General features: G+C 44.9%; 1 protein-coding gene across 1 annotated transcript in view; it reads right to left on the minus strand.

Annotated features, from left to right (window-relative positions):
- Nucleotides 1–4,829: 4,829 nt before the first annotated feature.
- Nucleotides 4,830–27,043, minus strand: part of LOC126235672 (UDP-glucosyltransferase 2-like) — a 77,810-nt gene continuing 55,596 nt past the window's right edge. The window contains exons 6-7 of the mRNA XM_049944397.1: nucleotides 20,784–21,003; nucleotides 4,830–6,226 (exon numbers count right to left, since the gene is read on the minus strand). Coding sequence (XP_049800354.1) covers nucleotides 5,941–6,226; nucleotides 20,784–21,003 — 506 coding nt within the window. The 3' untranslated portion in view covers nucleotides 4,830–5,940. The remainder of the gene's footprint in view (nucleotides 6,227–20,783; nucleotides 21,004–27,043) is intronic.

Genomic DNA, 27,043 nt, shown 5'->3' on the forward strand with positions numbered 1-27,043 from the left:
TACGCAATTGACAACAGTGGTCCATGACTTCTCGTTGTTTTGATTCCGAAACCTGCATGTGAATCATGAACTGTACAAGTCTGGAAAATGAAATAATAATCTAAGAGGAGGAATAGATACGTGTGTGACACATGGAAATTTGGTTTGGTCCAGAGAGTATGCTCAGATAGCCTAAGTGCTAAGGTGATTGCTCACGTTATGCAGGAAATACGGGTTTGATTCCTAGATCAGCACGTATTTTCATATGTCACTGTAGGCGACCCAGTCCAGCAAATTTGAATTTCATGAATTAATTTCAATATATGAAGCTATAGATCGTCATAAAATGTAGATAGCTGCATCTGTGTCCGGCATCACTGTGGTTCTGGCACAAAAGCATGTCGGAGAGCACTGAACTGTGTTTTCTAAACACTAAGTGGCACTCGTGTTTAAATACTATCGTGAGACACCAGTAGTGAAATACCTCGGTGTGCTCTAAACTAGGATGAAAATAAGGGAGAATTCTACATGGTAGGAGATGGATAAATAAATACGGGGTATGCTCTTCGGGTGTAAGGCTTGTGCACTGAACATACAGGACACCAGGGCTTTTCATGTGTTACTGGGGTCTTAAATGACTGCAGAATCGATTGGAAGGCAGTACATCGATTATGTGTGCCCGTTACCTTGGTCATGAGAGGGCATCAGCTACATGCTCTTGTGTGTAAACTCTTTTCCGTGGTTCTGTTGATTGGTTAGAAAGCGGAGTATGACGTCCTCACATTACCATCATGTCCTTTAAGACGATCTTCGACAGATTTCGGCCATTTTTGTTACTCGTTGCTGATAACATCCCGAATTTCACCTTGGCGGTCTGTCGGATTTTTGTTACGAAGAAGAAATTTGCCATCCGTCTATCAACCAGTTTTATCAGAATCCGACGTTCACAGAGAGCCACGTATTACCGTGCAGACCATACTCAGTAGTATATGCTTTTAACACAGCATTGAAAGAACCAACGAAGCAGACTCCCGTCGCCCTCATATTTGCTTTCAAACGCAACAGGCCCCTCTCACATCTGTGGATAGTGAACGACTTACTGCTGGAGAGAAGTGATGCTGCACAAATTAGAGACAGTGGAAAGGTGCAAGTAAAGATATGAAGATCGTCCCTTGGATAATGTAACAGTATAACAATGCTAGGATGTGTCCCACCTACTGCAGCTAGGGGACAGAATGGGGATTAGGAACTTTGATAGCAGGGTGTCAGTAAAGAGTCATGGGGAAATTTCTATGTAGGTTTTTGTTCCCAACACAGATTATGCATTTTGTGATGATGGTAACCTCGGTCGCACAGGTTCCAAACAGTAAGCACATCTTGAGATTACACCTGTCCCAAGTAAAATCAATCCAGGAGGGATCCGTCGCAAATGAGACATAGATTTTTGATTTTGCACCCAAATGGGCTGGGATAGGGGGGGGGGGGAGGGAGCCCATTCTTTAAGAATGTCTTCAAGGTGGAAGTGAAACCTTTCTTGTCTATCATGTTAGCTTATGTTTTGTTGGCGCGATTGCTACGGTCGCAGGTTCGAATCCTGCCTCGGGCATGGATGTGTGTGATGTCCTTAGGTTAGTTAGGTTGAAGTAGTTCTAAGTTCTAGGGGACTGATGACCACAGATGTTAAGTCCCATAGTGCTCAGAGCCATTTGAACCATTTTTTTTTAAGTTTTGTTGTCTAAGGAAATTGAAGTCACTGACAAGTGTCTTAATACAGCGTCCTTGTTCTTACATGTTGAAACGTCCCCTTAGAAAAATTATACATGACTGTGCTTAAAATGACACACAATATTTTTAGCGCAACGCAATCTGACTTCCAAAAATCCCTACAATGGGCCTGACTAACAATAACCTATACCTTTCACAAATCACTTACCTCACAAAAATCTTCGTTACTCGAACTACTGCAATACAACGAGCGCCACTACTGCCAGCTAAATAAAAGATTCAAACTACTGAAGGCACTAACTACTGATAGGCATAGTTAGCAAATGAAAGATTTTGATAGAGAACAAACAATGTATTTACCTTAATAGTGTTCAAAAGTCATAATATATATATCAGTTCATGACATTCAGTCTTACAAATGTACTGTCTCTGATGGACACACGTCCAGATCATCCGCTCTCAAAACTCCGCCGTCTCTCTCCCCACAACCACCACTGCTGGCGGCTCACCTCCAACTGCGCAACGCTACGCGCTGTTAACAGCCAACTGCCCAACGCTACAATAGCCAACAACAATGCAAACCAGCTACAGACTGCACACAGCACAGCCAGTGATATTCATACAGAGCGCTACGTGGCGTTACCAATAAAAAAACATATACAGCCTACTTACAATGTAACCTATGGCTCGTCACGTGCTTCAATACTGGTCTGACGTTTTCGTCTACGACGTTCTCCCAGAATCAGTGTCGGATGAGGGTGGGGGGAGAGAGACGGGATGTGGTGTCCCTGTGCAGGCAATGTATTCACGCTCTCAATCATTTTAAACTCCCAATGCTGCACACAGTGTAGGAAGAGCAGCCCATTAGAAACAAATACGTGGGCCACCAGAACGCCAGGGGGTGTTTCCACACTAGCTGGGGTCCATCAGTAGGACATTATTTCAAATACTTAAGTTACGAGTGAGATTGTATCCCAAAAAATTGGTAGTCTACAAAGAAATGATGGCGGCCATGACGTCATGTGATGGTGCGCTTACAGTTATCCAAGACGGCGTCAAACAGTGTCTTCACCACAACGTCTGGACCTAGTACTCAGTACCACCACCAGAGAGCGCTGTCGTCCGTTTCGTAACGTAACCCAAGATGGTGGGCGTAAATGGCGGGGAAACGACTCTTCCTGTGCTGAACATGAGTTTTTATTTTGGAGGCAGTGTCTCCACCACGAGATCTAGACTGCCAACTGAAAAATGTATAGGAAGGTCAATTTTTATCTTAAACTACCTGAGTACCTGGTTTTGCCCAGGCGTGTACTTACTCCAGTCATCTATTAATTTAGGTCCTCTTTTCCCAACATCTGTCCATCTCCTCCTCATCAACATGTAGCCATTTCGTCCTCCCTACTCCTACTGACCACCTCTTCAACCCCCCCTCCCCCTGCTCCTATTCTCTGTTCATCTCCTGCCCATCTCTCTGTACATCTCCTCTTACCCCATCTCGGTCCAGATGCGCTGTTCCCCTCTCTGTCCTTCTGCTCCTCCACCCTCTGTCCATATGTTCCCTCTCCCATCTGTCCATCTCCTCCTCACACTGTAAGTCTATATCCCCCTCCCACCTATCCTCTCCTCACAACCTCTATCTCCTTGACCACCTTCTCCCCTCTCTCTGTCCTTTCGTCCTCGTCCCTTTCTATCCATTTCCCCTTTCCTCTCTCTGATGATCTCATCCTTCCCCCTCCCTAACTCCTTCTCCCCCATTTACTCTCCACATCGTCATCCCCACACCAATAGGAGGGTGCTAGTTCTTACGCCTAAAACGTTTCTTCCTGGATAGTAAGTAATATATGTACCAGCTTTGTTTGAAATCCATGCAGGAGCATTTTACCAGTATGCACATTTCACATATATTTCACACACGTTCAGCATAACTCACACATATTTGTACACCACATTTCACCTTAATCTCTAGTGAATTTCGCGCTGCATTTTCGTTTCCAAGCAGCTCAATGTTTGTGACGTAATATCTCCTGAACTTTGTATGTCGTTCAATGATATAATCTTGTAAGTACATTCACTGGCGTATGTTAATACTGTTCGCGAAGTGGAGTTAGTAGTATGGAAATACGTCCGCCTCCTAGCGTAGCGGTAGCGTTACCGCCTCCCACGCAGGGGGCCCGAGTTCGATTCCTGGCAGCGGACTGGTTGTTGTGTGTCCTTGATCATCACTTTCATCATCAAATACACGCAAGTAGCCGATGTAGCGTCACCTAAAAAGAACCTGCAATGCGGCGGCCGAACTACCCCGAATGGGGCCACCTGGCCAACAATGCCATACGATCATTTCCATTTCCAATGAATTAAGATGTCATGCCTGATGCGACAGGTTTTCTGCATGTAGAGCGTGTATACAGTATTCCCTTTCATCATTTTGTAGAGGGGGTCCGGTGAGTTAAACTGTCGTAAGGGTTTCAAATTAAGTGTAAAATTGGTTGCAGATCACAAAGTGCGCGCGTATACTGAAAGGATATAGTTTGGCTATTTGCGCATCTTGAGCTTCGCCTCGTTTTCATCTGCACCCCCACTCGTTTGAGAGATAGGTGGCGCTTATCCTACAGTTTCGTTGAAATCGATCAAGTGGCTTAGGGAGACATATAGAACATACATAGATAGATACACAGATAGATGTAAATATTTTTATAATGTATATGGATGTCGAAATACTGCAATGGAGTCAGTTAGACAAATAAAGTCATGTACTGAATAAGATCCTGAAACACATTGCGAATGCTAATTATCTCTTGCCTATTGTCAGGCTAGACAGTATAACATTTCCCTTTACGTTTTGGTCATTATCTGGTAATAACGCGGAAGAGCTAATTAAGGTTTTACCTTTCTTTTCCAAACAAAGATCTACTTGAGCAAGGGAGTTATAAGCAGAATACCTGTGGAAAACTGTAATTAATCTTTAAAATATTCTAAGGAACCAGTTCTAATGGCAACCTGGCCTGTCGTTATTGTTGTTAATTTAATATTCACTGAAATCAGATGTGTTCGTATGGAAAGAGAGAGAGTTACAACAATACTTTTGTATTTGATTTGGGAAGTACAAATTCAAAATAATCAGATAATCATACAAAATACTGTAGCTTGTAAAAAATGAGTGAATATTGCAATAGTACTGATACATAGATTCCTACATACAGTAATATCTTTTAAAATGGTTCTATAAATGGTTCAAATAGCTCTGAGCACTATGGGACTTAACATCTGTGGTCATCAGTCCCCTAGAACTTAGAACTACTTAAACCTAACTAACCTAAGGACATCACACAACACCCAGTCATCACGAGGCAGAGAAAATCCCTGACCCCGCCGGGAATCGAACCCGGGAACCCGGGCGCCGGAAGCGAGAACGCTACCGCACGACCACGAGCTGCGGACGGTTCTATAAATACCTTGTTGTTTTTCAGGTACAATTTTTATTTGTTTGCAGTTTATTTTGCATTCGAAACTTTCAATGCCTAAATTAGAAATTCGTTTATCCAGTACAATCCACTTCTGTATAAAGGGTATAAGAAAAAGGATATTGACGAACATTGAAAGATTGTGGAAGATTCCTTAAGGAACAAATTGAGTATCAGAAACCCATGTCAGGGGACGAGATCCACAGCGCTACAGGGCTTTGTCACACAAGGGTCAGTGCCGGTTGCAGGTCAACCATTTTACACTACAGGGTCGCCAAGGCGTTTCGCCGTCTTTACAGAGTTATTACGTCAGCAGTGGACGCATTCGAAGCCGTCTGACGTAGCGATTGCACTCAGGCCCGCTGCTAGAAGTCGAGGTTGCGGTCCGTCAACGTCCAGTGACGCTAGAGGATGTTTCGTGACATGGATCAATGTCTTTATGTTCCTGAAGACACTCTCCGCAATGCTTTCGAAGACTGTCGGTATAGTTTTGTTATACCAAATTTCCCATCTCTGTGTGTGGAAGCGATGGACGAGCACAGCTGGACACCACTTATAACCGCTGCCGGGTTGCTATCAGGAGATAGTTGAGTTGCACTATTGATACATATCAGTGTAACTTCGATAGTGTCGTTCCAATGGTGGAACGAGAATCATATCACTCCACAGAAATGGCGATTCCACATCAAACCAATGTATCTGTGAGGATATGGCGATACATGTTCGAGGCCCAGGTTCAGATAATTAGAACTGTCTGCACTGCATTTTCAGTGCATCACTGTTTTTTCTGCTTCTGCTTCTGCTTGTTGCCCTTGCAGAAGGAGACTGCCCGCCGCGTGACGAAGTAGACGAGGCAGAGTGTGAGGGCGGCGCCCACCAGCAGGAAGGCGACGACGTCGAGCAGCAGCAGCTGCCACCAGTGCAGGTCGAGGGCGGCGCTGCGCAGGTGTGGGGCCCCCCTGTGGCGGATCACGTACTCGATCCACCACACGGCACGCTCCAGGGAGTCCGCCCTGTGCTCGCGGAACACGGCCGACAGTCGCTTCATGTTATCCTTGTACCTGCAGATACATAACGGTGATTTTAACAAATTCACATATGTTGAGGTGACAAAAGTCATGGCAATTATCGGACTCTGAACGTACACTACTGGCCACGAAAATTGCTACACCACGAAGATGACGTGCTACAGACGCGAAATTTAACCGACGGAAAAAAGATGCTGCGATATACAAACGATTAGCTTTTCAGAGCATTCACACAAGGTTGGCGCCGGTGGCGGCACCTACAACGTGCTGACACGACGAAAATTTCCAACCGATTGCTCATACACAAACAGCAGTTTACCGGCGTTGCCTGGTGAAACGTTGTTGTGATGCCCCGTGCAAGTACGAGAAATGCGTACCATCACGTTTCCGACTTTGATAAAGGTCGGATTGTAGCCTATCGCGATTGCGGTTTACCGTATCGTGACATTGCTGCTCGCGTTCGTTGAGATCCAATGACTGTTAGCAGAATATGGAATCGGTGGGTTCAGGAGGGTAATACGGAACGCCGTGCTGGATCCTAACGGCCTCGTATCACTAGCAGTCGAGATGACAGGCATCTTATCCGCATGGCCGTAACGGATCGTGCAGCCACGCCTCGATCCCTGAGTCAACAGATGGGGACGTTTGCAAGACTACCACCATCTGTACGAACAGTTCGACGACGTTTGCAGCAGCATGGACTATCAGCTCGGAGACCATGGCTGCGGTTGCCCTTCACGCTGCAAGGAGCGCCTGCGATGGTGCACTCAACGACGAGCCTGGGTGCACGGATGGCGAAACATAATTCTTTCGGATGAATCCAGGTTCTGTTTACAGCATCATGATGGTCGCATCCATGTTTGGCGACATCGCTTTGAAGGCGTGTATTCGTAATCGCCATACTGCCGTATCACCCGGCGTGATTGTATGGGGTGCCATTGGTTACACGTCTCGGTCACCTCTTGTTCGCATTGACGGCACTTTGAACAGTGGATGTTACATTTCAGATGTATTACGAGCCGTGACTATACCCTTCATTCGATCCCTGCGAAACCATACATTTCAGCAGGATAATGCACGAGCGCATGTTGCAGATCCTGTACGGGCCTTTCTGGATACAGAAAATGTTCGACTGCTGCCCTGGCCAGCACATTCTCCAGATCTGCCACCAACTGAAAACGTCTGGCCAATGGTGGCCGAGCAACTGGCTCATCACAATACGCCAGTGAATACTCTTGATGAACTGTAGTATCGTGTTGAAGCTGCACGGGCAGCGGTACCTGTACACGCCATCCAAGGTCTGTTTGACTCAATGCCCAGGCGTATCAAGGCCAGAGGTGGTTGTTCTGGGTACCGATTTCTCAGGACCTATGCACCGAAACTGCGTGAAAATGTAATCACATGTCAGTTCTAGTATAATATATTTGTCCAATGAATACCCGTTTATCATCTGCATTTGTTCTAGGTGTAGCAAGTACCAGTAGTGTACACAAAATGGTACTTGGTGCTAGACCTATGGGATATTCCATTTCCGAAATGGCGTAAAATTAGTGAAATAACGACAGAAATCAGTGTGGGACTTACGACGGACGTATCTGTTAGGACGGTCAGAGAAATTTGGCGTTACTACGCTATGGCAGCAGACGAGCAACGCGAGTGCCTTCGCTAACGACACCACACAGCCTGCAGGGCGCCTCACCTGGGCTTGGCACCATATCTGTTGGATCCCAGACAGCTGGATAATAGTGGCGTGGTAAGTTGAGAAGAGCTGATGGCAGCATTTGTGTGTGGCGCAGAACCCACAAAGCCATGGACCCAAGGTGTCAACAAGGCCCTGTGCAAGCTGATGGCGTCTCCATAAAGGAGTGGGCTCTGTTTACATGGAGTGGATTGGGTCCTCTTGTCCACCTGCACCGATGGATGTCAGGGAATGGCTCAGTTCGGCTACTCTGAGATCTTTTGCAGTTCCCAAACAACAGTAGTTGTTCTCAATGGAGAGACGTCTACAGACGTTAAAGTAACCTCTGGCGTGCCACTAGGGAGTGTTATGGGACCATTGCTATTCACAATATATATAAATGACCTTGTAGACAGTGTCGGAAGTTACATGCGGCTTTTCGCGGATGATGCTGTGGTATAGAGAGAAGATGCAGCATTAGAAAATTGCAGCGAAATTCAGGAAGATCTGCAGCGGATAGGCACTTGGTGCAGGGAGTGGCAACTGTCCCTTAACATAGACAAATGTAATGTATTGCGAATACATAGAAAGAAGGATCCTTTATTGTATGATTATATGATAGCGGAACAAACACTGGTAGCAGTTACTTCTGCAAAATATCTGGGAGTATGCGTGCGGAACGATTTGAAGTGTAATGATCATACAAAATTAATTGTTGGTAAGGCGGGTACCAGGTTGAGATTCATTGGGAGAGTCCTTAGAAAATGTAGTCCATCAACAAAGGAGGTGGCTTACAAAACACTCGTTCGACCTATACTTGAGTATTGCTCATCAGTGTGGGATCCGTACCAGATCGGGTTGACGGAGGAGGTAGAGAAGATCCAAAGAAGAGCGGCGCGTTTCGTCACAAGGTTATTTGGTAATCGTGATAGCGTTACGGAGATGTTTAATAAACTCAAGTGGCAGACTGTGCAAGAGAGGCGCACAGCATCGCGGTGTAGCTTGCTGTCCAGGTTTCGAGAGGGTGCGTTTCTGGATGAGGTATCGAATATATTGCTTCTCCCTACTTATACCTCCCGAGGAGATCACGAATGTGAAATTAGAGAGATTAGAGCGCGCACGGAGGCTTTCAGACAGTCGTTCTTCCCGCGAACCATACGCGACTGGAACAGGAAAGGGAGGTAATGACAGTGGCACGTAAAACGCCCTCCGCCACACACCGTTGGGTGGCTTGCGGAGTATAAATGTAGATGTAGATGTAGATGTAGATGTAGTATTTTTATGGATGACGCTGCCCTGTGTCACCGGGCCACAATTGTTTCTCAGTTGATTTGACGATTATTCTGCACAGCTTGAACGAATTATTTGGCTACCCACGTCGCTCTACATGAATGCCATCGACGTAATCGACTGGTCATTTCGTGCACAACATACTGCACCAGCAATACTTTCGCAATTATGGACGGCTATAGAAGCAGCATGGCTTAATATTTCTGCAGGGGAGTTCCTGCGACTTGTTGAGTCCATTCCGCGTCGAGTTACTGCATTAGAACGGGCAAACGGAAGTCTGACTCGATATCTGGAGACATTGCATGACTTTTGTCACCTCAGACGACTAGCTGAAACGAACTTCGGTATTGTCACGCTGTATATTGCCTGTTGAAGCTATATACACCTTATGAGAATGCACATTATCAAGAAAGTGTCTTGCTACCGGAAGGAAGCAAACACAAAAAAGAAAGAAACAACCCTGTATAAAATGCCTTCCTATCAAATGTGGATGAGAAGTTTCGACAGTATGAATTGTAAGACTATAAACTGACCTGTTGTGATAAAAGTGAAAAAACAAGAGCTGTAAATATATTTTTTCCACCGTGCACCAACTCTAGGCATTGCAATGTTCGCAGGAGAGCTTCTGTGAAGTTTGGAAGGTAGGAGACGAGGTACTGGCGGAATTAAAGCTGTGAGGACGTGGCGTGAGTCGTGCTTGGGTAGCTCAGTTGGTAGAGCACTTGCCCGCGAAAGGCAAAGGTCCCGAGTTCGAGTCTCGGTCCGGCACATAGTTTCAATCTACCATTAAGTTTCAACTCCAGCTCACTGACCAATGAGGTGATACGGAACAAAAATGATCTAATAAACTTATGTCCGAAATGCATGGTTTCCATGCTAGAGGCCATTTATTCAGTCATACTCTGCGCTCTGATACGCGCTGTACCATGCAACCACAGTTACAGTATGCATGGTTTCCTCCTAGAGGTTCGTATTGTTCCTCACGTGTCATGCCTTAGCGCCCTCTCCTACCATAGTAATTCGTAACGTTGTTTCCCATGTATTTCTGTTGCTGACTCACGTTGTAGTGGATGTGATGTAACGTTGTACACAATGGTTCCGTATTCGAACCGAGAACTTGGCGACATGGTATTTACTTACAGAAAGGCAAATGGCAGCGGGCGGTGGGCATCAAGGTTGCATCATGAGAGTTGTCCCCGACCACAACAACCACAGCATTCAATGTTTGCAACAGCGTTTCGCCGTTTGTCTGATACAGGGTCGTTTCAGGAAGCAGGAAATCAACATGGACGTACCGAAGTGTTCGGACACCGGGCTTGGAGGGAAACGCGATTTACACTGTGGAAGGCGACCGCCGCGTCAGTACCAGGCAAATGGCCCGCCATTACAGGGTACGCCAGACGATCGTGTTTGACATTCTCCATGACAGTTGTTACTACCTTTATCACGTAAAGTGTGTGCAGGGCTTGCAAGAGAGAGACATCCAGTTTTCTTACGGGTTTCTTCACCAGCCAACCACGATTCCAGGATTTGTGTCAGCCATCCCACTCACAGATGAGGTCACTTGTACGCGGAGTGGTATCATTTACTTTCAAAACAGTGATTTGTGGGATAGTATGCAGAAACCCCATGGTCTGCAGACACCGAACCATCAGCGTCGGTGCAGCCGGCATGTGTGGGCGGCCATAATTGGTGACCGTGTTTTGGGGCCAGTCTTACTTCTACGTCTACATCTACATCTACATGGATACTCTGTAAATCACATTTAAGTGACTGGCAGAGTGTTCATCGAACACCTTCACAATTCTCTATTATTCCAATCTCGTATAGCGCGCGGAAAGAATGAACACCTATATCTTTCCGTACGAGCTCTGATTTCCCTTATTTTGTCTTAGTGATCATTCCTCCCTATGTTAGTCGGTCTCAACAAAATATTTTCGCATTCGGAGAAGAAAGTTGGTGATTGGAATTTCGTGAGAAGATTCCGTCGCAACGAAAAACGCCTTTCTTTTAATGATTTCCATCCCAAATCCTGTATCATTTCTGTATCATTTCTCTCCCACATTTCGCGATAACACAAAACGTGCTGCCTTTCTTTGAACTTTTTCGATGTACTCCGTCAGTCCTACCTGGTAAGGATCCCACACCGCGCAGCAGTATTCTAAAAGATGACGGACAAGCGTAGTGTAGGGAGTCTCCTTAGTAGGTCTGTTACATTTTCTAAGTGTCCTGCCAATAAAACGCAGCCTTTGGTTAGCGTTCCCCAAAATATCTTCTATGTGTTCTTTCCAATTTAAGTTGTTCGTAATTGTAATTCTCAGGTATTTAGTTGAATTTACGGCTTTTAGATTAGACTGATTTATCGTGTAACCGAAGTTTAACGAGTTCCTTTTAGCACTCATGTGGATGACCTCACACTTTTCGTTATTTTGGGTCAACTGCCACTTTTCGCACCTACATCTACATCTACATTCATACTCCGCAAGCCACCCAACGGTGTGTGGCGGAGGGCACTTTACGTGCCACTGTCATTACCTCCCTTTCCTGTTCCAGTCGCGTATGGTTCGCGGGAAGAACGACTGTCTGAAAGCCTCCGTGCGCGCTCTAATCTCTCTAATTTTACATTCGTGATCTCCTCGGGAGGTATAAGTAGGGGGAAGCAATATACTCGATACCTCATCCAGAAACGCACCCTCTCGAAACCTGGCGAGCAAGCTACACCGCGATGCAGAGCGCCTCTCTTGCAGAGTCTGCCACTTGAGTTTATTAAACATCTCCGTAACGCTATCACGGTTACCAAATAACCCTGTGACGAAACGCGCCGCTCTTCTTTGGATCTTCTCTATCTCCTCCGTCAACCCGATCTGGTACGGATCCCACACTGATGAGCAATACTCAAGTATAGGTCGAACGAGTGTTTTGTAAGCCACCTCCTTTGTTGCTGGACTACATTTTCTAAGCACTCTCCCAATGAATCTCAACCTGGTACCCGCCTTACCAACAATTAATTTTATATGATCATTCCACTTCAAATCGTTCCGCACGCATACTCCCAGATATTTTACAGAAGTAACTGCTACCAGTGTTTGTTCCGCTATCATATAATCATACAATAAAGGATCCTTCTTTCTATGTATTCGCAATACATTACATTTGTCTATGTTAAGGGAAAGTTGCCACTCCCTGCACCAAGTGCCTATCCGCTGCAGATCTTCCTGCATTTCGCTACAATTTTCTAATGCTGCAACTTCTCTGTATACTACAGCATCATCCGCGAAAAGCCGCATGGAACTTCCGACACTATCTAATAGGTCATTTATATATATTGTGAATAGCAATGGTCCCATAACACTCCCCTGTGGCACGCCAGAGGTTACCTTAACGTCTGTAGACGTCTCTCCATTGATAACAACATGCTGTGTTCTGTTTGCTAAAAAATCTTCAATCCAGCCACACAGCTGGTCTGATATTCCGTAGGCTCTTACTTTGTTTATCAGGCGACAGTGCGGAACTGTATCGAACGCCTTCCGGAAGTCAAGAAAAATAGCATCTACCTGGGAGCCTGTATCTAATATTTTCTGGGTCTCATGAACAAATAACGCGAGTTGGGTCTCACACGATCGCTGTTTCCGGAATCCATGTTGATTCCTACATAGTAGATTCTGGGTTTCCAAAAACGACATGATACTCGAGCAAAAAACATGTTCTAAAATTCTACAACAGATCGACGTCAGAGATATAGGTCTATAGTTTCGCGCATCTGCTCGACGACCCTTCTTGAAGACTGGGACTACCTGTGCTCTTTTCCAATCATTTGGAACCCTCCGTTCCTCTAGAGACTTGCGGTACACGGCTGTTAGAAGGGGGGCAAGTTCTTTCGCGTACTCTGTGTAGAATCGAATTGGTATCCCGTCAGGTCCAGTGGACTTTCCTCTGTTGAGTGATTCCAGTTGCTTTTCTATTCCTTGGACACTTATTTCGATGTCAGCCATTTTTTCGTTTGTGCGAGGATTTAGAGAAGGAACTGCAGTGCGGTCTTCCTCTGTGAAACAGCTTTGGAAAATGGTGTTTAGTATTTCAGCTTTACGCGTGTCATCCTCTGTTTCAATGCCATCATCATCCTGGAGTGTCTGGATATGCTGTTTCGAGCCACTTACTGATTTAACGTAAGACCAGAACTTCCTAGGATTTTCTGTCAAGTCTTTACATAGAATTTTACTTTCGAATTCACTGAACGCTTCTCGCATAGCCCTCCTTACGCTAACTTTGACATCGCTTAGCTTCTGTTTGTCTGAGAGGTTTTGGCTGCGTTTAAACTTGGAGTGAAGCTCTCTTTGCTTTCGCAGTAGTTTCCTAACTTTGTTGTTGTACCACGGTGGGTTTTTCCCGTCCCTCACAGTTTTACTCGGCACGTTCCTGTCTAAAACGCATTTTACGATTGCCTTGAACTTTTTCCATAAACACTCAACATTATCAGTGTCGGAACAGAAATTTTCGTTTTGATCTGTTAGGTGGTCTGAAATCTGCCTTCTATTACTCTTGCTAAACAGATAAACCTTCCTCCCTTTTTTTATATTCCTATTAACTTCCATATTCAGGGATGCTACAACGGCCTTATGATCACTGATTCCCTGTTCTGCACTTACAGAGTCGAGAAGTTCGGGTCTGTTTGTTATCAGTAGGTCCAACATGTTATCTCCACGAGTCGGTTCTCTGTTTAATTGCTCGAGGTAATTTTCGGATAGTGCACTCAGTATAATGTCACTCGATGCTCTGTCCCTACCACCCGTCCTAAACATCTGAGTGTCCCAGTCTATATCTGGTAAATTGAAATCTCCACCTAAGACTATAACATGCTGAGGAAATTTATGTGAAATGTATTCCAAATTTTCTCTCAGTTGTTCTGCCACTAACGCTGCTGAGTCGGGAGGTCGGTAAAAGGAGCCAATTATTAACCCAGCTCGGTTGTTGAGTGTAACCTCCACCCATAATAATTCACAGGAACTATCCACTTCTACTTCACTACAGGATAAACTACTACTAACAGCGACAAACACTCCACCACCCGTTGCATGCAATCTATCCTTCCTAAACACCGTCTGTACCTCTGTAAAAATTTCGGCAGAATTTATCTCTGGCTTAAGCCAGCTCTCTGTACCTATAACGATTTCAGCTTCGGTGCTTTCTATCAGCGCTTGAAGTGCCGGTACTTTACCAACGCAGCTTCGACAGTTTACAATTACAATACCGATTGCTGCTTGGTCCCCGCATGTCCTGACTTTGCTCCGCACCCTTTGAGGCTATTGCCCTTTCTGTACTTGCCCGAGGCCATCTAACCTAAAAAACCGCCCAGTCCACGCCACACAACCCCTGCTACCCGTGTAGCCGCTTGCTGCGTGTAGTGGACTCCTGACCTATCCAGCGGAACCCGAAACCCCACCACCCTATGGCGCAAGTCGAGGAATCTGCAGCCCACATGGTCGCAGAACCGTCTCAGCCTCTGATTCAGACCCACCATTCAGATATCTTTTCTAAATCGTTTTGCAGTTTGTTTTGATCTTCTAATGACTTTATTAGTCGATAAACGACAGCGTCATCTGCAAAAAACCGAAGACGGCTGCTCAGATTGTTTCGCAAATCATTTATATAGATAAGGAAAAGCAAAGGGCCTATAACACTACTTGGGGAACGTCAGAAGTCACTTCTGTTTTACTCGATGACTTTCCGTCAACTTCTACGAACTGTGACCTCTCTGACGGGAAATCACAGATACAGCCACGTAACTGAGACGATATTCCATAAGCACGCATTTTCACTAAGAGCCGCTTGTGTGGTACAGTGTCAAAAGCCTTCCGGGAATCCAGAAATACGGAATCGATCTGAAATCCCTTGTCAATAGCACGCAGCTCTTCACGTGAATAAAGAGCTAATGCTGTTTCACAAGAACGGTGTTTTCTAAACCCCTGTTGACTGTGTGTCAATAGACCGTTTTCTTCGAGGTAATTCATTATGTTCGAACACATATGTTTCAAAATCCTGCTGCATATCGACGTTAACGATATGGGCCTGTAATTTAGTAGATTACTCCTACTACCTTTCTTGAATATTGGTGTGACCTGTGGAACTTTCCAGTCTTTGGGTACGGATCTTTCGTCGAGCACCCAAACAGCCGGAACTATCTTCGTTTCTTGCGCTTGACTTTGCCCTCCGCACTGGAACAAGTGTCATTGATGATTCGAAGGATTATGTGGTTGTTACGTGATGGGACTGCAGCCCACTTTGCCTTAACTTCGCGTCTCAATCGTGTCTTCCGTGGTAGATGGATAGGACGAGGGCGTGCAGTTGCATCGCCTGCTCGTTCACCGGTTCTCAGCCTGTGCGATTTCTGGATATGGGACCACCTCAGAATTATCGTGTATGCACAGCCCGTTGCAGATTTGGAGACACTGGGGCACCGTATTCATCCTGCTTTTGTCACTGTTCGGTTGCAGCCTGGCCAACGTGAAAGTGTTCAAATGGTTCAAATGGCTCTGAGCACTATGGGACTTAACATCTATGGTCATCAGTCCCCTAGAACTTAGAACTACTTAAACCTAACTAACCTAAGGACATCACACAACACCCAGTCATCACGAGGCAGAGAAAATCCCTGACCCCGCCGGGAATCGTACCCGGGAACCCGGGCGTGGGAAGCGAGAACGCTACCGCACGACCACGCGCTGCGGACCGTGAAAGTGTGACACAGAAAATACTACGGAGTGTATACTATGTGGATCTGGCGACAGCAGCTTAGTTCTGTCGAAAGTAGTAATCCAGTGTACATACACGTGATGAAGGCAATAAAAAATTCATATCAGAAACTTTCTTTATATTGAATTAATTGATTTCTCTCCAGCCGCCGGCCGCGGTAGCCGTGCGGTTCTGGCGCTGCAGTCCGGAACCGCGGGACTGCTATGGTCGCAGGTTCGAATCCTGCCTCGGGCATGGGTGTGTGTGATGTCCTTAGGTTTGTTAGGTTTAAGTAGTTCTAAGTTCTAGGGGACTTATGACCTAAGATGTTGAGTCCCATAGTGCTCAGAGCCATTTGAACCATTTTTCTCTCCAGCCGACAGTGTCGGTTATTTATAATTGTTGTACTTCTTCTCACGCCGATCATCTGAAGTATCTCTTCTATTACCCATGGTTTTATCGCAGTTACCTTCTTTGTACCCACGTTTTTCTTTCCAACTTTTGTATTTGGTCATTATAGGATCGTTCACTCCTCTTCAACTAAATTGTCTACTGATCCGTTCATCATCGCAGTATCTATAGCCTGAGAGAACTTGATCCATACTTCGTTTATTAGTACTTCCGTATCCAACTTCTTTGCACACTGATTCTTCCTGACTAGTCTCTTCATCTTCTGCCTACTTCAGCCTACTCTTATAATAATATCAGTTTCATTACTAGCGGTATGGACATGTCTATCATAATAGAACGGTTTTTCTCAACTACAATACGTTATACAATACACTAACTGAATGGCGTGGCAGAGGTAGGAATAACGCAAAGGTAGGATTTATTTTGTCATTGGTAGTAGGAATTACGGTATTGAAATTTAGTGGAATAGTTACTGAGAAAGACGAAACAAGGTGTACAGAAAAAAAAGAGACAGATGAACAGACGGATGGAGAAAGTAGAGAGAGACGTCAAAAATCAAATACATGCCTTTCTTTGCTGCTGAACAAGAAGAAAGCAAGTCTACGCTTCGGGTTTTACAGCTGTTCTCATCAATAAAGTTACAGACTAAAATTTCAGTCACTGTATAAGTAGTGGATCCAGATCTGTCTGGGTTGTTCCACAATGTTCTGTAGGAGAGAAAGGCGGATGCAAAGCGTGTGCCGCACATCTTGACTCCCGAACAGAAAAAGACGCATGGACGCCTTGACTGAACTGGAAAATATCGACATTTATTTTCTGCGAAAAGTCGTTAGTGGGGACGACGATTGGTATTATTGATACGAAACCAAAACAAAACGACAAATTCCCATACGGGTGCCTCACGGTTCAGCAAGCACGAAGAAGTGGCCAGTGTGACACGCAATTCGAACAACCTTCCAAAGAAGAACTTACATAAGAGTCACGTGGCTGTATGAAGATTCTGTGCGTTGTACGCCAGTGGGGCGAGACTGTGCATATCACCCGAAGCTTTAAAATACCATATAAACGTTTCTTTATTGTGTATTACTCGAGTCTCGAGACGTTTTGGGCTGGCGTGGTTATTATTGCGTATTTCCAGTCTTCGACTCGTAGCAGTGAGATATGGAATTTTAATGCGAGAATAATTCAAAACAGACGCTTCCCTAATAGAAAATGAAAAGATGCCGGTTGTGAATCGCTATTACGAGGGTTGTTTTTGAAGTAAGGGCCGTTTTTATTTTTAAAAAAAGATACAAATACTTTTGTAAAAAAACTTTTATTTTCTGATTCTACACACTTTTACTTATTTTTCTGCATAGTTGCCTTGTTTATTTAAGCACTTGTCATACCGTACAACTAAGTTTTTAATTCTCTCTTCAAAGAATTCGGCCGCCTGCTCCGACAGCCAAGAGTTCACGGCCGCTTTCACTTCATCGTCGTCATTGAAGCGCTGCCCGCCAAGATGGTGTTTCAGGTACCGGAAAAGCTGGAAATCGCTAGGAGCAAGGTCGGGGCTGTATGGTGCATGGTCCAAAACTTCCCAGCCAAAAGAATCAATCAAATCCCGAGTGTTTTGAGAGGTGTGAGGCCTAGCGTTATCGTGCAGGAGCAAATCTCCTTTTGTCAGCATGCCGCGCCTTTTGTTTTGAATTGCTCTGCAGAGCTTCTTTAGAGTTGCACAGCAGGCATCTGAGTTGATTGTCGTTGCTCGTGCCATAAAGTCCACTAGCAAAACACCGCGCCGGTCCCAGAACACAGTTGCCATAATCTTGCGCTTTGACAGCGTCTGTTTGGCTTTGACCTTGACGGGTGAGGTTGTGTGTCGCCATTCCATCGATTGTCGCTTGCTTTTGGGAGTGATATGGGATACCCATGTTTCATCTCCAGTGACAATTTGACTCAACATGTCATCCCCTTCTTCCTCGTAACGAATCAAAAAGTCCAATGCAGTGGCAAATCTCTTCCCTTTGTGGTCCTCTGTGAGGAGTCTGGGTACCCACCGAGAACACAGTTTCTTAAAGTTTAGGTTTTCAGACACAATTTTGTACAAAACCGATCTTGAAACTTGTGGAAATTCCAAAGAAAGAGTGGAAATTGTGAATCTTCTGTCCTCACGAATCTTTGTTTCGACTGCAGCCACCAAATCATTAGTGATCACAGAGGGCCGGCCTGAGCGTTCTTCGTCATGGACGTTTTGACGGCCATTTTTAAACTATCTAACCCATTGACGCACTTTACCTTCACTCATTGCATTCAAGCCATAAACTTCTATTAACTGACGATGAATTTCTGCAGCTGATAGGCTTCTCGTGGTCTAAAAACGTATCACTGACCGTATCTCACACGCCGCGGGCGATTCAATAATCGTAAACATTTTAAAGTAGCACAGCGATGCGTACACGTCAGCTACAGAGCTGCAACTTGCATCAGTGTGAACGGGAAGGATGCCGGCAAGTGGCGCGGTGGCTTGTTGCGGCGTCCGCGCGAACTACGGGACAATACGCGCGAACGGCACTTACTTAAAAAACAAGCCTCGTATATATAGGAGAGTTATCAACTGGGTCACAGAACAGACTGGATTAGATGACAGTATTAATACTATTATGTATATTAAATAGAGGTGTCACGGAAATACAACAAGGCAAATGGCTGCTAAATAAACGAAGGAAATTCATTGTCTGTTTCCAAGACATGACACAGAGACGACGACCTAATGGAAGGCGATTAAGTGACATTGGAAGACACGCTGCAGCAGTACATACGTACGAATGGATTTCAAAATGTTAGTTGTACATCTCATCCCACGCTAGGACCATTGTGTAGAAATCATGGCGCGTTGCCAGTGGAGCGAATACACGTTGCGGATTTCCTGCAGACACAGTTCTGCTGCGATACGGTGAACAGGCACATTAGATTGTACGAGTGATACGGGGCGGTACTCGCAACGTTGTCTTCCGTAAGCGTCTAAATCGCACATAGATCCACGGCAAAACTCTGTGCGCTTATGGACCAAATGCAATGTCACGCCGAGCCGTATAAATGGTGTCAATAATTTAACCAAGGTCGTAGAGATGTGAATGACGGTGATCGGGGAAGAAAGAAAGTCTACATCAACAGCGAACGACAATGTCCAGGCAATCGTTGAACTCGTTCGCAGCAGCCACACATTATCCGACGACGAAGACGTTCACACGATGTTTTTGGAATGGCTTCGTGAACACTGTACATCTACATGATTACTCCGAAATTCACAATTAAGTGACTGACAGAGGGTTCATGGAACCATCTTCGAACTATTTCTGCACCGTCCCACTCTCGAAGAGTTTGCCGGAGAAATGAACACGTAAACCTTTCAAAGCGAGCTCTTACTTGTCTCGTTTACTATGAAGATCATTTCTCCCTATGTAGGTGGGCGCTAACAAAATATTTTCACACGGTGAGGAGAAAGTTTGTCATTGAAATTTCATGAGATGATCCTGCCGCAACGAAAGCACCTTTCTTTTAAATGACTGCCACCACCGGTCACTTTTCATATCTGTGGCACAACTTGCCCTGTTTCGTGCTAATATAAACCGAGCTGCCCTTCTTTGGACATTTTTGATGTCCTCCGTCGATCCTGACTGACTTTCCATCAGTTATTACGAACTGTGACCTATCTGACAGAAAATCACGAATCCAGTGGCACAACTGATACGATACTCCACAGATACGAAGTTCAGCTACAAGTCTCTAATGAGGAACGGTGTCAAAAGCCTTCTGGAAACCTAAAAATATGAAATCAATTTGAGATCTTCTATCATTAGTACTCATTACTTCGTGAGTGTAAAGAGCTTGTAGTGTTTTGCCAGAATCATATATCCTGAATCTGTGTTTTTTAGCAAATCGGTTTCTTCGAGATAACTCATGACGTTTGAACTCAGTATATGTTCCAAAATGTTGCTCATCAGCATACTCTGAAAGGAACCTGACTGGCATACTGTCTGAACCGGAGGCCTTGCCTTTATTAAGTTATCTAAACTGCTTCCCTACACCGATAATCTGCTTTCAATGTACTCACGTTCGCAGTTGTTCTTGGTTCGAATTATGGAATATTTATTTCGTCTTCTTTGGTGGTGGTGTACCTGAATCTGTGGTTAGTAATTCTACCTTAGTAGCTCTGCCATGAGTAACATCACCATTATTATCACACACTGAAGGTATTGTCTTCGCTTTTGTGCGGATTTATGTTGTCGAGAAGCTGAATGTTTGGTAGAACGGCCTGGCCGTTACCTCCAGAGTCTTTTAACTGTGCTGAAAAAGTGTCACGTAGTTGCTTCATTTCTGTAGTGTAGCATTGAAAAAAAGTTACTTGCCGTGCAATGAGCGCAGAGGACTAGAGATGGATGTATATAGAAAACAATTTTAAACTGGCAGTAACGATTATAAAATGTTACTTTGACTTACTTCGTGTCTTCCAGAACCGTACGTATGGAACGTAGAAATGTGTCTTTTGTGATGTCTCTTAACTCCAGCCAGACGCCGATCTGCGCTTGCTCAGCCTTTGCAGCGTTATGCTGCTGGTCAGCGAAGAACGGGATGACCATTAACGGAACCGCGTGGAACACAGCCTCGTTCATACTCTGGAGGCCGCCCTGAGTTATGAAAAGGCGGACGTTGGGGTGAGCTGCAGGGAAAAGACAGCGCGTTAATTCAGCCATTGATACAGACTACACAAATATTACTGCATGTGTTCAGCGACATACAAATATTGACATTCTACTGCAATCGCATCCTAACAGGTATGACTGTGGACTCTTAATATAAGAAAACGTCACGCCACGAAAGAATTGCCTGAATGGCACAGAAATCGGTAGATGTGATGTTGTTGTGTACATAGTTACGTGTAGTCAGCGCGTACACACATTTCCCAATAGGGCGCGCCCCGCTAAGCACAACAGCGCAGGGGCAGCGCTCGTCCGTCTCCGCACTACGAGATGGCGCTGTCTTCGAGACGGACCAAATTCTGCTTCCGCCGATCCGCGTATTAATATGTAACGCAGCCAATGAGATTGCTGCTAACGTAGAACCTTTTCTCCTCGTGGATCACACTCGCGCAGTGATACCTGAACGCTCGAGGTATTATAACGAGTGTACAGACCTCCGATTAGTCAGTCTGCATTAGTCTGTACCAGTCTGCATTAGTCTGCATTAGTCTATAGTCAAGTTTCAGTCTGCGCCTAATAAGATTATCATATTCCTGTGCATAGCCATGAAGAGAAATGTATAGACACTTTGTCAAGTATCAGAGATATGTGAGAATACGATTAACGTACCAAGACCAAAGGAACTTCCGATTGTCAATTGTAAATAGCATCCAGAACCAAGTTAAGTTCTTTTTATGCTTGTTATTATTTTAATAAATGTGTGTGAAAATTAATCAAGTTCTGTTTAAAGTTGGTCACCGTCAATCTGCTACTCTAAGCGTGCAAGTGGCATTTCTATCGTCTGACATAACGGCAGAAGATAAACACGCCACGATAAGACCACGAGATATATTGCTGACACTCGCCTACTTCGCTAGAGCGACAAGTCAAATAATCTGATGGTGTGTGTACCGAAGGTCTTACAGTACGCTCACCACAGATGTACATGTGCAGACAAATAAATGAATACAGCTGCCAAAAAATGGATGATTTATTGAGGAGAAGGAGCTTCACAAACTGAGCAGATCAATGTCGCGTTGGTCCACCTATGAGACTTATGCAAACAATTATTCGGCTTCGTGTTTATTGACAGAGTTGTTGGAGATCCTCCTGAGGGATATTGTGCAATATCCTGTTCACCTGGTGCATTCTATCGGCAAAATCTTGAGCTTTAAACGTTCTTATCTGGGGAGAGGTCCGGCGATATTTCTGGCCAATTTGGGTTTGACAAACAGTACAAACTCTCCCCCTCAGGGGAAGGACATTACTTTGCTGAAAAGTGAGCACAGGATGGCTTGCCGTGAAGGACAACAAAACGGGGCACAAATATCGGCGGCCGACCACTGCCCTGCAACAATGCCACGGATGAGAACTAAGGGGGTACTGGTATGAAATGCAGTAGCACATCCGACAATCTGGCTGTATGGCTGGCGACCGTAAGGTTGATATCCCAACGCTGTCCGATACGTCTCCAGACACTTCTCCTCTGGACATCGAGGCTCAGTTCGAAGCGGGACTCATCACTGAAGAGAATTCTACTGCATTAAATGAGATTATAGAGCCCAATGACCAGCGATGACGGCAGACAGCCGTGGGATACCTAAGTGATTGTCACCTGCCATGCTACCTGACAGCCAGAAGTGGTGGCCTGGAAAACCATTTCATTTGATAGCAGGCCCACTTTGGTTATCACTGCGGCGATGTTAGACCACAGCGATACGCCTTGAATATTCTGTCCACACTTTTATTGACCTTAATGGCAAGCTTTCCATGGCTTTCATTTCTGCATGATAATGTCTGCCCACACACGGGAATAGTTTCTACTGTTTGTCTTTGTGCCTGCCGAACTCTGCCTTGGCGAGCAAGGTCGACTGGTCTCTCCTCAGTTGAGAACGTTTAGAGCATTATGAGCAGGTCCCTCCAGCCAGCTTCAGATTTCACTATTTAACCTTGCAACTGCACTAAATTGGGCACGATATCCAACAACTCTATCAGTCAATGCTTGCATAGAGGCCAGAGGTGGACAACGTGTTACTGACTAGCTCAATTACAGAAGCTCTTTCTCTTCAATAAATCATACAATTTTTGAGAAATCGTAATCGTCTGTAGATCTACGTCACATCTACCGATTTCCCTGCGATTCGGATAACGCCTTCGTGGTTGTTTTTTTTTTTTTTTGGTTTTTTTACTTTTACCTCCACTATTAACATATATCTGTTCAGGATTTAGTAATTATCTCTTTACACTTATCTGGTGTTCGTTTAATAGTATGTGCAATGAATTTTATTTCAAAATCAATTAATACATCATTATATTCATTGCTAGTAGCTATTAAAGACCTTTTTATCATCCATTTTACCACTTGTACTGGCTGATGCTGTGTTATAATAGTAACTGACCAAAGCTGAAATGCATACTTATTTCGTCAAGCAGCTGGTGGTGTCCACATTATATATGAATCTCTGTTTAGCTTCTTCGTTAACCAAGAGCTTACACTCAATTTTTTCTGTCGTCTATTTCTAATTATCACACTGAACGCCAAGAAAGGGATGAAATAAACTTTTTGGAATATTCTAAACAGTCTGTGCTGCATAATGAACTAGATTAATATGAAACAATGCAAAGTCCAGGTTGGAACATCAACAGTCTTGTGAAAGGGTACACTGTTACTCACAGTAAAGATTACACGATGTTATACAGACAGGAGCAACGAAAAGACTGTTACACATTTGAGTTTTTGGCTAAAGCCTTCTTTAGAAAGCAAAATACACCCACATTTACACAAACAGACATATCTCATGCCCACTTGACCACTGTCTCCATCCACTCTGGTCAGTTTGCAACTGTGTCACGTTGACTGGGAGCAGCATTCTGGATTGGGGCAGGGAAGGGTGGGGGAAAGCTAGGGACAGGAGTGGGGGAACGAAATCAGTACTGCCCTGGCAGAGCATACAGGGACCAGATAACGACATGACCAGTTGCTAGTGGCATGTGTCTGAAGGCTGAGGTGTGGAAGGGGAGGGTAATGGCGAATGGAAAAATAGAAGGGCAGAGTAGGAGGAAATAACGGTGGGTGTGCTGGCAAAGAGCATTGCACGGTGCGGGTGAGGGGATGTGTGAATTCGGAGGAGACAATAGGATTGATGGGCAGAAACTTTTGGGTGGAGACTATGGGGAGAGTTCGTTACTGTAGCTTGAGCTTTGGGCAATCTCTGGGGTGGAAAATGTGTTGTCAGGATAACTCCTATCTGTGCAGTTAAGGAAAGCTGGTGATAGAGGGGAGGATGTAGATGGCTCAGGTTGTGCAGGAGTCACTGAAATAAAACATGTTATGTTCAGTTACATGCCATAGGGCACCAAATTTTCACTCTTGGTTGGAATCTGGCGATGATACAATAAGCTATGCAGTGATAGCAGCAAAACTGTTATATGACATAGCTGCTTTCACTGATAGCCCAGCCACTGATGAGGTAGGATAAGCCTATGAAATGATTGGAATGTGAAGTGCTGAGTGAGTGGATTGCACAGGTCTTGCACCAGGATCTTCCATAAGTGTGTAATATCTTTGGCAAAGGGCTGGGATTGTAAATAGAAAAGGGAGGTCGGCAGGTCGACATAATGGCACGTTAGGAGGTGTGGAAAGAATTTTGGGTCCATGATTTCAGGGCGTGGTAATAAATAATCAGGGCCCTGATGCAGAATGTGGTTTAGCTGTTTCAGTTTGAGGTGATATTGGGTGGTTCTTAGGGTTGGCCTGAGTAGTGAGGTATGTAGGCTGTGGCACAGGAAATCTATTTGTGGATAGGTCTGGGGATCTGTCTGTGAAAATCTTTGTGAGACCTTCAGCATAGTGGGCAAAAAAGTTCTTGTCATTGTATATATGCTGCCCCAAGGTTCCCACTCTGTACAAGATGGATTTTTTCATGTGGGAGTTTCGGCAGCTGTCGAAATGACGTACTGTTTGTGGTTGGTTGGTTCAATGTGTACAGATGTGCGTGTGGATTCACCAGAGGAGGAGGTCAACGTACAGGAATGTGACAGGCTGGGTTGAGGAGAACGAGGTAAAGCAGATACGAGAGACGATATTAGGCTTGTGAAGAAATTAGGATAGGGTGTCTTAGCACTGTGAAAATATAATCAATTTAATCAATCAGTGAGAGTGAACAGGTGTTTCTAGTTTTGAGAGGCTAACGGGGTTTCCTCTAGATGGTACATAAACATTTTTGGATAGAAAGACGTCGTGCATGTGCCCACGACAGTGCCATGAATTTGTTTGTATACCTATGCTTCAGAAGAGAAGTAGTTGTATATTAATATACAGTTAGCAAGGTACGTAAGGAATAAGGTAGTGTGTATGGAGTCTGAAAGATGCTGGAAGATGGAGTGTTTAATATCAGCTAGAGATACATGGGTGTATAGCGAAGTGGCATCAATGGTGATGGTTAGGATTCAGGATGTAAAGGAGTTGTAATGATGGAGACTTGGTGAAGGAAGTGGTTGATATCTTTGATGTGAGGGGGTAGATTTCAGGCAGTTGGTTGGAAGTGTTAGTCAATGAGGGCCAGAATTCGTTCTGTGGGAGCACAAGAACTAGATACATTGGGTTCTCCATAGTTTTTAGGCTTGTGGACTCTTGGAGCATGTAGAAGGTTGGTGTGCAAGGTGTCACAACAGAAGAGGAACAGATTCAAGGAAGAGGTTCTGGGAAGGGTACAAACTTTTTAGCGCAGATTGGAGGTTGTGCTGGACTTCTGGGATGGGATCACTCTGGCAGTGTTTGTAGACGATTGTCAGAGACCTTCTGCGAGGTAGAAGCTTTTTCTGCTGGTAAGTTAATTAGGTCGAGATCTGATTTGAGGATGTACGTGTCTGTAGTCTCTTCCGCTGAGTGGTTTTCTTAGGAAAGGACCTAGGAAAGGATAGCGAGACAATGTTGTAGTTAAAGTGCTTCTGGAAGGCAACTAGGGGGTCGTTGCTTGGGAGAGGGGAAGAAACACAATTGGATGATGGTATGAACTGGGAGACAGGGTTCAGTGTTGACATTATATGGGCTCTGTTTGGAGAGGTTGTCAGCAAAGAAGTATTTATAATGCAGGGATCAGGAGAAGACCAGAGGCCTTTGAAAGTCCAAAATGGTTAAATTTGGGTGTTGGGCTGCAGGTCGAGACTTTGGATGGGACTGAAACATCTATGGGGCTAAAGATTTTGGTTGAAAGATTAACAACAATGTTGTCAGATTTTTTTGTCTCTGAATTTTGGGAAATGTTGGCAGGGAGTTTTAGATGATGTGGCAAGACTGAAACATCAAATGAGCGCTGACGGGGTGCTATGAGGCTTTGGCGAGGAGGAACGCTGTAGGTAAATCAGGGGTTGAATAGTGGAGCTCGAAGGTGGCAGTAGGATTTAAGCAGGCTGGATAACTTTTGGGAGGTGCTGGAATGCCAGGGAGTCAATTTCACACTGTTGTAGAACATTGCATGCTTTATTTCATTTTCTGCTTCACCTTCCAGTTGATCAAGCTCCTTCCCTACATCATGAATTTCTCTGAACTGCGTAGATTGGAAGGTCCTTGGGAAATGTTTTCTACTCCCGAAGTCATCCCAGCCTAAGCCTATGGTAATCTGCTGGGCCTGTAGCCTACACTGAACAGTTTCCGCCCTCTCTTTCCTACTACCTTCGAGTAGTTCATGTTCCCTCAACCTCTTTGTACGCTGATCTATGACATTACACATACAATTCTTTTACCTCATCTCTTTATGTCCACTTCCCATTTCCCTCCCTCCCACCCTCACAACCTCTCAGTACTGTGCTTGGCAGCCTTTTCCTGACAGCATCTAGTACCTGCACGCTCCATCAGAAAGAACCAACTTACTCCTGCACCCCCCCCCCCTAGACCCCCACCTGACTGTGTATGCCCCCTTTTCCCAACCCTCCTCTTCCTGCTGCTTCTGTTCGACATGACGGAGTTTCAAATTTGGTGGAGCGACTAGAGACAGTTGTCATGTGTGCTTGTGGTGTGCA

The sequence above is a fragment of the Schistocerca nitens genome, chromosome 2 (genome assembly GCF_023898315.1).
Source record: "Schistocerca nitens isolate TAMUIC-IGC-003100 chromosome 2, iqSchNite1.1, whole genome shotgun sequence".
Taxonomy (NCBI): Eukaryota; Metazoa; Arthropoda; class Insecta; order Orthoptera; family Acrididae; genus Schistocerca; species Schistocerca nitens.